General features: G+C 40.6%; 1 protein-coding gene across 3 annotated transcripts in view; it reads left to right on the top strand.

Moving 5' to 3' along the window:
- lrch4 (leucine-rich repeats and calponin homology (CH) domain containing 4) overlaps positions 1–12493 on the top strand; it is a 45616-nt gene that overhangs the window by 18750 nt on the left and 14373 nt on the right. For all 3 annotated transcript variants that reach the window (XR_009920171.1, XM_062383640.1, XM_062383642.1), the window contains exons 2-9: positions 3834–3978; positions 5113–5242; positions 5550–5655; positions 6380–6626; positions 7144–7240; positions 8369–8480; positions 8583–8680; positions 8775–8827. Coding sequence is in view for 2 of the 3 variants with exons in the window: in XM_062383640.1 (XP_062239624.1) it covers positions 3834–3978; positions 5113–5242; positions 5550–5655; positions 6380–6626; positions 7144–7240; positions 8369–8480; positions 8583–8680; positions 8775–8827 (988 nt within the window). In the remaining variant the exon portion in view is untranslated. The remainder of the gene's footprint in view (positions 1–3833; positions 3979–5112; positions 5243–5549; positions 5656–6379; positions 6627–7143; positions 7241–8368; positions 8481–8582; positions 8681–8774; positions 8828–12493) is intronic.

The raw sequence follows: 12493 nt of genomic DNA, 5'->3' as shown, positions 1-12493 counted from the left end.
GAATGTGGCAGATAGTTGTTCATTAGGATCCGTAGAAGCAGTACAAAACACATACGAAATACAGTTTTGATTGGTGTTTGCCTTGCAAATCTTTTTGTTTGTGCATTTTAGACACTTCAGTGAAAATGCTCTGTATATGTGGTCTTATTTTCCTCATTTGAATCAGTTTTGAATATCCATCGAACAGTTTTTATACTGTATCCTATAGGGCTGCAGCAACTAATTTAAACGATTTAGTCAATGGTAAAAATAGTTGGCAACTGATATAATAATCGATTAGTCAGGTCTGTTATAATGCAGGGCACACACACACACACACACACACACACACACACACACACACAAACACACGCTGTGGCAAATGACGGAGACAAAGACTGCTATGTCTGTTATATGTACAAAGACCTAAGTTGTATTTCCAATAAACTGCTGGAAACAATACAAAGAAGCTTTAGTCTGTACCAAAAACATAATCAACAGATTAATCGTTTATTAAAATAGATGCTGCCCTATTAGTATGTAAAATTTAAAATTTCTCTGCTGTTGATAACAATTTTACCAACCACAGTGAATTTCCCTTTATCACAAAATCAAATCAGAACTAGTTTGCATCGAGGTGGGAAGCCACATCCAATCACATATGGCCATTCATATCACAGGTGGCTCGGTTGGAGTCAGACAATCTTGACACAAAATACATAGTCGGAACAGGGCATGTGTCAGCTCTTTTAAACGGAAGGTTTTACTTCTAGTCATGCTGACCCGTCCTCCCTCCTCCTCCTCCTCCTCATCACAGAGCTCACAGAGTTGGCTCTGGATCATGAAATAGTCAGAGTCCTGCTGTGTGAACCTTGGCAGATCAGTGAGAGCCTGGACATTACACTGCTTGGCCTCTCCCGTTCCACAGCACATGCTTTTCACATGATGCTCATATTGAGTCATTCTGGCTTTGTTACAGCAGCTATCAGGACGTTTAAGCAGAAAGGCCTCCTGTGGGGAAGAGGGAGCAGGCTGAGACTGTTAATGTATTCCTTTGTATAGGAGGACCAAATAAGGACTGCTTCTGTAGCAATACTTTGGGTTTATGTTCAAGATAAGAGCAGGACATACTCTTGAGATGCAAGTGAACGTTGTCATTACATGGTGCTGACAAGTATGGAATTACACGTGTTAACATGCTTTTCACAGGCAATACTTTTATTTTTGCAGCAGAGATAACTGCAAAACTGGAGCTCCTGCGTTCTTTTGCAACAGCAAATGGAGACCAGACAATCAGTCCATCCCCCAGAACACACACACACACACACACACACACACAGAGAGCACTATTTCCACCCCCACCTATTGTTCAGACAGCTCCCTTTCAGCTATGGGACAGTGGAGAAGGAGAGAGGAGGCCTTGGTGCTACTGTACACTTCACTCTCACGGCACGTTAACAAATACTTGCTGTGGTTTTGTTTGTCCTCTCTCAGATGAACTTAGAAGTAAAATATTTATCTGCTTTAATTTTCAATTTTGTTTGTCTAATTGCTTAGCTGTTTATAAATTATTCTATGTTTTTAATTTATCAAATATCGTTAAAAACAGTCAAACAATATAAAAAGAAAACATCACAGTCTAAAACATTATTGTGTTTCTATGTAGCAAACAGTCTTAAATCAAAAATATTCTCTTCTCTATGTTGTTAGAGCAAATTCACACAAATGAGATGTTGGAACCAATAAACATCAGTCATTGTTGCTATACAAATTAGGTTTGTGATGAATCAATTATCCAAATAGTTGCTGATTAAGTTTTAAATTTACCTATTTTTGTACGAGTTTTAGCTTCAAGTTCTATATATTTTTCTTAAAGAAAATTAAGCTTTGCGAATCTGAGAGACGATGAAAAGAAAAGACTGAACAACACCTACAGTGTTTATCTATCAGTAAATGATATTCAGTGGACTATGATCTATTTTCACACTACTGTTCTTCTATCTAATTTAGGTTTACCAAAATAAAAGCCCCACAGAATTACTGACAAAGAGAGGAACTGCCTCCTCCTCTTCCTGCTGCTTCCTACACAAATCAATAAACAGCCATTGGGCTGTCTGCCATTGACAGACTTTTGTCTCATCCTGCTGCCAGCCAAAGCTCAGTGCTAATGGTGCTTTTTGCAATTACCACAGCTCTATACACGCTCTATTGATGCTTTTTATTCTGTATGCTGCATGCTCCGATTTTTTTAAACTGTCATTCTGCTGCAGAGTTCAAATGTACAAATAGTGTATCTGGGTAGAGAAGAAGTCCTGTTGAGGATGTCAGTACTGAGCATGGCCAGCAACACAAAAGCCATTTACAAGAGGTTTGAGAAAGGTAGATTTTGAAAGGCCTATAGATTATACAGGTAAAAGCTTCTTCTTTTTTTCCAGAGCTATCATGATCAGGCATTTAAAAATAAAAGGTTTCTACCGGTCAATGTCTACTTAAATTTAAACTGTTACTTAATTTCTACTGTTTTTATGAATAAAAGTAATTTAAGTTGTAGTGGATCAGCATATTTTAAAAGTAAAATCTGAAAAAAATCAAGAGTAAGATTATGATCTATAATCTACTAATTCCACAAACGTCTGTCTCTCTAAGGAACGCATCAAAAAAGATGATGATAGATGTCAGTGGTCGGCAACTGGGTCAAACCGTGGGTCAAAAACACCACCAGATCAATTCATTTGATTATTTTTTTTTTCATTATATTGGACTGAGACACAGATATTCACAGGTCCTGTTCTTTTTCATGTCTTCACATTTATAGAATCACCTCCTCTTTGGCAATGCTTTATACTGAGACTCATTACAGGCCTTTTATTTTCTGAAAAGTTGTGAACTTGGGTCCGAAGATTGCGATTGCTTAACAGATTTCAGTTTCAGTTTATGAAAACATTCATTATAAAATCTTCACTGCAGATAAGTAGGATGAATGCAAGGTGTTCTAACTTCACTCTATTTAAAAAAAACAAACTCTGCATACAACATCCAGCACACAAACAATATAATGGGACTCACTAATGACTCACTCAGTAATGACAGGAATAATTCTGAAGGAGCTCCAGAGCTTTACCACAGGCCAAGAAATAAGGCATGTTAAGAATGGGCACTGCACTAGTATGTTAAAATGGAATAGTATACCCACTGAGGGACTAAATGTAGGGTAAAGAGTTGTGCAGTAGTACATCCGGACTGGGAATATTAATTTGTATTTCTGATGGTAATCAGAAATGACTGGTATTCCTTTGTCCTTGAAGGTGGATGAGAATGGCCTACTTTACCCAAACTCTGGAAATAGAAAGTGGGAAGCAGTCTATAGCAGCTATTTCTGGACACTCACCCAGTTTGGTCAAAATTGGGCGAGTGATGGCCTTCCCATCATCATTTCATGAAGCTGGTTGTCAGCGTAAGGCCGGTGGTTTTGGAAAGTGGTATGGACGTTGTCACATGACCAAGGACACAGAAGACACAAACCAAAAGTGGTGTGAATTTGTTTGATGAATTCTGTGTTATTATATAATTTTGGATTTGGAGGACGATTAAACAGAATTGCGTTACAACAAGAGGACTTGTCACAAATTCCATTAACCCCCTTTTTATTGGTCTGAAGATCTAAAAGGATTTATTTAGTATTGGATATTTGGTAAAGCTCTTATACTGTGTCACATTGTTTGACTGACAGGAAACATTAACTTAATAGTTGTGTTTTTGACTTTCTTTTTGTCTTGTTTGGATGAATACTGAAGTAACTGGATGTGATGTTTGGTCATTTTTTCATGTGTGTGTATTTTCCCATTTTTTTCCAGACCTGTCTAAGAACCGTATCTGTGAGTTGCCGGAGGAGCTCTGTCAGTTCATCTCTCTGGAGACACTGAGCCTTTACCACAATGGGATGCGTTCATTGTCCCCCAGCCTGGGCAACCTCCAGGCTCTCACCTACCTCAACCTCAGGTAACTGCACCATGCATATTCAAGTTGGAGGTGCTGATCTACTCATTGTACAGTGGTGCACATTGGCACTGAGTCATCTGGATTCTAGATAGATCAATATAGAAGATGTCTGGTTACTGTAACAGTGGCAACTAGTAGTCCAGGTAAACCAGTGGTATCTGTCATCTTGCTTCATACAGGTATTCTTAAATATACTTCGAATGCTTCTGTTTAATTTACTTTATCAGGACATTAAAGAACAGTGACCAACATGAGGGTAGCTTACAAACCAAGAAAGATTATTTGCAGTTGGATAAACTCTGATCAAATATTCTGATTCACTTGAAGGTGTGTGTGTGCACCACAGTGGTACACTTTAGTTTACTTTACTACAGTGACAGGTCACTCACCGGCTGCTTGTACTTCAGCCTCCAGTCATCTGATTGGTTCACATCTTGTGGAAGAGGATTTGTCTTTAAGGCCCCATTTGGTTGAAAAGGTGATTGTATATCTGACTTGGCCCCTTTTCAGTATTATCCAAAGTGAAATGAAGGGCGATTGTATCGTTTTGTACACATTGTATTAAAAAATACCTAAGTATCAATACTTTGAAATGCATACAGGCTTGTGAAAACTGAAATTAACAAAACCCAAATTGTAAAGTTGTACTTGTACTGTAACTGTATCACTGAAAGAAAGCTGTCGTTGGAAAACTGCATTTGAACTTAAGTTTTTTTTTTTTTACGCTTGATAAAAAACCTCACAAATCCTGCCTAGACCATTCTACAATAACACAACACTGACGCCCCCTCAGACTCTATAATATCACTGTTGCTAGGAAACCAGAAAGACCCTACAGGTGGTTTGTAATACAAGCTCCAAATGTTGGCTGGAGTCAAATAAACAGTTAAAACATGATCTTTTCTATGAATCTATGTGGCAGCACATCTACTGGTTGGCCAACCAGTTAGCTAATAAGTTAACCTGTGACATATGAGACATTTGTTTTGTAGAAGTCTTTAAACGAGAGTGTGTCCGGGAATACACCTTTTGAAAAGTCTTGCACAATACTCAAGTGGATATCACTCTTCGATGAGCTCACTCTGTGTGTGTTGGTTTGTGTGCGTGTGTGTGTGCGCTTCTTTGTCTCCACAGTCGTAATCTCCTGTCCAGTTTACCCCCGTCGGTGTTCCAGCTTCCTCTCCTGCGAGTGCTCATCGTCAGCAACAACAAGCTGTCTTCGCTGCCCGCCTCCATACACTCCCTCACACACCTCCGACAGCTGGTACGATACTCACACTTAACACGCACATACACGCGCATGCACGCACACTGCTGTCTCTCATCTACAGAATCTTTCGGTTCTCTAACTTGGTGTCTCTCAGCAACAGTAGATTTCTATGGTGATTGTCGTTGAAGAGTCAAATTCCACGGGTGGCATGCTTTCACTCCAGAATTTTGATATCCTCAAGTGTCATAGTTAAAGGACTAGTTTCTGTTTAAAGCATGGGGTCTCTAGATTTATGTCTGCTGTATTAAAACAGGTCAGTGCTCTTGTTTCACTCTGTCCTCGCTGTGTCTTTCCATCTCAGGATATAAGCTGCAATGAGCTGCAGTGTTTGCCTGCAGAGCTCGGTCAGCTGGAGTGTCTGAGGGACTTAAACCTGAGGAGGAACCAGCTCACCACACTGCCTGAAGGTATATCGTGTCCCCTCCGTCCCCAAGCAAAGCCTCAGTGATCAGCTCGGCTCTTTTGATGAAACCAAAGTGCCGAGCTCTTTGCGAACACAAAAAATCAAATTTATGTTTTTGTGAACATGAAATGATTCTGCTCAGTTTTTCTGATTTCATCGATGATGGTGCAGATATCCTTGACCTCTAAACTGCCCAGTCAAAGCACTGCTCTGTGTGGGCATTCTAATTGCATCATTATTGTGAGCTATCAATTGTTTACATGCACAAGTATTGAGCTGTTGTCTGACTTAACGCAACCCTAATGGATCTTACACCATTAGCGGCTCATTTTCTTAATCGTTAGGAGGAAATGGAAAACGAATAGACTCCAACTGGAGTCAGATCCACCAGCTTTTCTATATTCAAACTTCTTCAATTTCTTCTCTGTTGTTGTAAGGACCGTGGCGATGAACCAACATGTCTGCACATGTGCCATTGTTAACCAGCAGGTTTATTTAACTGTCAGATGTCCATAAACGGGTTATGTCACAATTATGTAGTAGATGTTGGTGTAACTTTTTTTGAATTGTCCACCTACAGAGACGTTTCTTTTTAGTAAATCCTAATAAAGAGTTTGAATCCTGTAACCAGGCCAACTTACCAGACTGACACTTGATCATTATCCTAATGCGAAGTGATGTTAATTACTATATCATATGATTTCATGATTTTACCTTGACCCATGCAGAAATATCCGAGCTCCCTCTCGTCCGGCTCGATGTGTCCTGCAACCGCATTTCCCACGTGCCCCTGTGCTACCGCCACCTGCGACATCTCCAGAGCATTATGCTGGACAACAACCCGCTGCAAATGCCGCCTGCGCAGATCTGCTCCAAGGGCAAATACCACATCTTCAAGTACCTCAACATGGAGGCATGCAAGAGGAGCCAGGAGGAGCTGGAGAGACACCTGAGACCCACTGGATTCAACAGCTGGTGAGGAGCGGGAGGGAGATTCTTACTGGTCCCAATTTCACATATCACAAATTACATCTTTAACGTGATACAATAACAATAAGGAGACTATGTAAGGTGGAAATTCTTCTTCTTCTGATATTGGAAGCTACTAAAGTTGCATGTTATAGGATCATGGAATAATCCAACACAATCTGCATGTGAGAATACACTCTTGTGCCAAAGCAGGAAGAATGTGAGGTCAGAGGAGAAAGGTGAAGTAAATGCCGAATGGTTGATAAACGATGGCAGTGTTAACTAAGAGGAAGCAGAGCTTATCAGTCTCGGCTTGAATGGAGCAGCCTGGTGAGCTGTTTTCATGAAATGCACAAAACCAAGGACAGTGATAAGAGTATTTGACAGAGCATTTGATCTGAGGCAGAAAACATGAGTCATTGCCTTTTAGTTTCGTGACCCCCACCCAACCCGGTGTAAGGGCGGCTGCTGAGTATTTCCTTGTGTGTGTAGTGACGTTATCCTAATGTGTGTTTCCGTGCAGCCTGTCAGACCATGAGCTGTTCACAGGTCAGTTTGGTGGACTGGACTCTGGCTTCAACAGTGTGGATAGCGGCAGCAAGAGATGGTCTGGGAATGAGGTGAAGGATACACACACAAACACACACACACGCACATGTCCAGTGAATTAACGCATGCTAGCAAACAAAGATACGTATCTTTTTGTCTGGGTGTGTTATTTGTTGATTTTTCAAAGACTAATTCATGGATCCTGATTAAAATCATCAGACATGTCAAAGGACTGAAATTCATCAGTGTATGCAGCTTGGTACAGATCCAAATAAAAATCTGGTCAATCTAAAATTTGTTTCATGGGCCTTGGCGGAGGTGTCACTCTCCCTTTAGTTCAACATGTAACTCAAAATGATTAAAGGTTCACTGGGATTTTGAACTAATTTACCCAGCACAGTCAATGTGATGTAATTTAACTCTTACTAAAATATAGTAAATGATTGATATCATTATTTCAAACAATTACGGCAATATGAAAAGAGCAAAGCACTTTATTGACCGATTCCATTCTGCTGTCAGTTGAAAGTGTAGAAATCAGACACTAATGCTTTGTATTATAAGAGGACAGCATTAGAACGATTGTTGCACTGTAAGGTGCTGACTTGACACACCAGATGGTTTGTTACACGGAACCATTTGGGAAGGCTTCAGCAGAAAGTGTTTGGAAAAGGACGGCCGCTCGCAAAAGATACTTGGCTGGTGATTGGATGAACCATCTGTCTTTTCCTTTGAGAAGAAATCTATGAATCAGACTACCATAGTAAAATACCAAGATTGGCCGACATCAATGTTTCTGATCCCAATCATGTCCTGAACAGTGAATATTGATTGTTACCTTCGGTTTCAGTGTTCCACGATTTAATACTGCGAGACTGAAAAACTCCTTTGTGCACCAGGCAATCCTAGAATGAAATATGGAACTAAAGCCCAGATCAAATGTACGTTAAAGGGCCTTAAACATCATCCTCTTGGTTTCATAATGTTAAATGTGTGTTGTGTGGTCCTTGTGATTTTAAAGTTATTTTAAACGTATGTATTTTAGCTTCCTGTCGTCATTTTTGTCAGCTGGGATGATGTAAATGGAGCTGCCATGTGATGCAAAAACAATTAGACAATAAGAGTATAATTATCATCCTCACCCTTCACCTAAAGATCCCTGATTCTGTGACTGACTGTGTGTGTCTATGTGTGTCTAGTCAGCAGACGACTTCTCTGAGCGCTCCCTCCGCTTGGCTGAGGTCAGCAGAGACCACAGGAACCTGGAGGAGGAGGAAGAGGAGGATGGATCTCCTCAGGAAGCGAACAAAGGTAAGGGACTTGAAATCAGAGTTTGGAGGATATTGTAGTTTCTCAATCTGTAGTATCCGTCTGCACATTTAGAGAAAAGACTAACTCTCCTGCGTCTCTTAGCGGTGAACGGCGAGGCTGAGCAGGTGGACTTCATCGACAGCAGTGTAACGGAGCAAGAGGAGGAGGAGAACAAGCTGGATCCACGCACACCTCCTCTGGTACCTGTCTTTCACACAATGACCTGTAATTGTGTCATATCTGCTGTGTTATCTCAGAACAGGGAACTTATTGAGTGTATCATTGATTTTTCAGGATCAGAAGGAGAAAACGTCACCGTCTCAAACCCAGGACTCAACAACATGCAGGTAAAATATGTAGAAGCTACTGTACAGTGAGAGATACGCTATGCTTCTTGGTCTTGGCCTGGGCTGTAACGATTCTCAAACCAAAACCGATGCGATACTTAAAGCAGAACCATACCACTTCTCCCTGCTCTACAATCCAAACCTACAATCTTCTACAGCAGCAGGTGAAGCCTCTGTGTATGCAAATGTGTGTCCAATCCCACTCCAATCCAATCACAACCCAGCGTTATCTGAGCCAACACACAGAAGTGACTAGTAGCTCAAGAGCAATAAGTGTGGAAGTTTTAGGAAATCGTCTGTGTTATCATTGTAAAAGTGTGTTGTAAAGTTATGTGTTGTCGCTGCTCAGGAGCAGACGCCTTGTCTCTCTAGTCAGTCAGGAGGAAATCATGTGTCAGAATCAGGTGGATTGTTTATTCCTTGGGGAGTTTCCCTGGTACTGACAGACAGACTTCACCATTGACAGTACCTTGAGTCCCCTGTACATATTGTATTTAGAAACGCTGTGGTTATGAAAGTATCAGCAACACTTCTATTTCTGTTTAATTTCCTGTTGTTGTTGGGGTAAAAACACATAACAGCATAACTAGTTCATTCATTTGGTCACATGTCGGATCCTTTGGTGCTAAGGAATGGAATGAATGTCAGCTGCATTTGAAGGAGACTTCAAAACAGGACAGCCTAGTTGTGCCACTCTTATGCAATCGGTCATCAAATTCAGAGATGCAACCCCTGAATTGGGTCACAGCTCTAGTGTGTTGAAACTGTAGCCACACCCAGCTGTGACGTAGCTTGGTAACACAGGGACCACAATGCATCACCGCCACACAGGGTGTTGTTTCTACTAGTTGGAAGGACAAGCCAGATCATTGGACTGGGTGCAGTAACTCTAAAACATAATACAATATTATTGGCAGAGCAAAGCAGGGATTATTGTGGAGGAGGAGGAGGGTGCTTCTTCCACAGTGAAGGGGTGAAGATGTGGGAGTTTCTCATGTCAACAGATGGTGGAATGGTGATAGAAAAATATCACTACTTGTTAATTTGCTTTCAGAAGGAGGGAGGACAAGAAGCACAAAGGTTCTTTCGGAAACTCTTTTTCTTTTGGCGACAGATTCTAGGACCTCTACATCCCTGTTCACAGACGGTATAAACCTGCATCCTGAGAGATCCAGTTACATTTACTCCTGATGGGATTACACTTGCAAGATCTATGTGCAAATAAACACGTCCGTCATTGGTTTTTGTGAAGACCAAATTATGTCTGAACCTAGTCTGAGTTAAGATATGTGTTGGATGTAAATGTTTCTGTGTATGTTTACTAATTTAAGTAAATGTATCATTCATTATGTGTTGATCATTTTGGATATTGTGGCAGTGGCTATAAACGAATCACACATGCGTCCAAGACCAACTCCGAATGTGGTTTTTATGATCAGATCTAAGGAAACGCTGTGGACACATGGATGTGTTTAGACCTGTACTTAGTGCTGACCACTTGAGATTCGATCACTCAGGATGGATGTTAGTACCGGGTCTGAACGGCGTCTACCAGATGCAGAGTGTGTCAGTATATTTACATATTACACTCCGTTCTACTCAGCCTGCGTCTTTGAGAGTCTTCCATTTAAATCCAGTTTGTTTTTTCCCTGGTTGGAAACTGTGTATTTAGTCACTCAGAGTGACAAAGACAAGCAAGGTTTATTAACTTTTTTTTACCCGTTTCCTTTTTTGTTTGACAAGGTCACTTCACTGGATATGTAAAGAGCTGGGAAAAGTCAATACTCTGCCGTTCCCAGTGCGATTTCCCCTCAGTGCCGCTCAAACTGTCCAGGCTCTGTGCATGTGGTTGCTGTTATCTTGGAAAGTTCACAGTACTGACACACTGGCTCACCCCCACTCCACTCATAACATAAACTGTGTAAGAAGGTGTCTTCCATCCAGACTCCCACAGAATCCTTGTTTTTCTTTGTCATGTAGTGTGTCCATCTACATGTCTTTGTGCTGAAGCCCAGAGGGCAGCTTTTATCATGCTGCTCTGCTGTCCCATAACCAAGATAACCACATTCTTGAGACTGCGGTTCCCATGAGTCCTATTGGCTACTTTTTAATATGTGACCCAGTGCCATTGTTCGCAGCCTCTGGAGCAACAAAAAAAACCAAACTGTATTGTTCTGAATCTCTGAGTTTCAGTAACTGTACTCTGGCTTAATTCATGATAGGGAGTGTGTGAATTGTCCACTAGTCTGTTCCTTCTGATGGAGGATCTGTTCCATAAACACAGCATTTCACAATCACGAACAAACGGATGTTCCAAAACTCAGCTTCAAACACTTCCTGTGGGACCTCTAAAAATGGAGTACAGATCTGAAATGGAAAGTCATTAGAGAGTTTGTAAAAAACAATAAAAAAAATGTAATCATAAAGCAGATTTCTACAGAATATTCTTTCTTGATTTAGCTCTAAATGATAAAGTTTAAAGTCTTATCTGTTCTCATTTTAATTTGTCAAAGTCTTGCTCCTGGTCAATTAGTCAAAATAAATATATATTACATTTGGATGGATCTATATTCATGTCTTTTAAATGCCTAATGGAGCAGGAGCAGGACTTTTTTTTTACAGATACTTGAGTGTTTTAGTGACCTTAATAATCAGTTTGATGACTCTGTCTGTATGTTGCTCAAGAACCATTCCATTCCAGACCTCCCGCTTTGCATGTGTATCGGTAAATGGTCTTTATTTATTTAGAGCTTTTCTAGTCTTGATGACCACTCTTTACAGTACACACATTCATAGTGCATTGATGTGTGCAGCCCTTTTCCCAACACACATCACTCACACACTGCCGGCACAGCTGTCAGGGGCAGTTTGGGGTTCAGTGGCATGCAGAATGGGGGCGACTGAGATAGAACAGCTGACCCTCTGGTTCATGGGCGACCTGCTATATCTCCTGAGCCACAGCCAACCAAGGAAGTCCAGTGTCTAATTTGATGTGATTTGCGATGTGATTGATTCAATATTGATACATTTTGAACAAACAGTTGACCAGTGCTCTGTAGAAGCTTTAAATGAACAGTTTACATCTCTTTGGGCAGCAGCGGTGTCTTCAGGGGTCTGTGGACTGAGTTCAGTACTTTTCAGACCCTCAATTACTACAGTTCACACTCAGCATAATGAATCCTCATAAGTTATAGACCCAAATGTTCTTGATTTAAATCCTTTTAGCTTTGGGCCAAGATCTGGAACATCTCATCAGATGACTTGAGACATGAGGGCCATCACTTAAAAAACATGATATTGGATTGAAAGAGAAACAAAACGCAATCATTCAGAATCAATTGAGCCCTGGAGCCCGATCCTGATCCATGATGTAGACTTGATGTTCCGTTCATTTGTGGAGCCTGATGATTAAGTTTGGCAGTTACTTTTTATGAAGTCATTACAGATGGGATTTTACTTTGGACCTCACTTTTAAACAGATTTTGAACAAAAAAAGACAACAATGCTGATAATTTCTCTCCTCCAAGAGACAGTGGAGTTAACTGAGCTTTCTAAATTGCAAGAATATTGTGTGTTTTTTGTTGTTGTTTTGTTTTTGAAAATACCTAAGTGCAATTCCAAGAAGAACATTAAATTAGTCTGAATTGCCTCATTGATGTCCTCTCT

The sequence above is a fragment of the Platichthys flesus genome, chromosome 24, assembly GCF_949316205.1.
Source record: "Platichthys flesus chromosome 24, fPlaFle2.1, whole genome shotgun sequence".
NCBI lineage: Eukaryota > Metazoa > Chordata > Actinopteri > Pleuronectiformes > Pleuronectidae > Platichthys > Platichthys flesus.
This window is presented reverse-complemented; position numbering and strand designations above follow the sequence as displayed.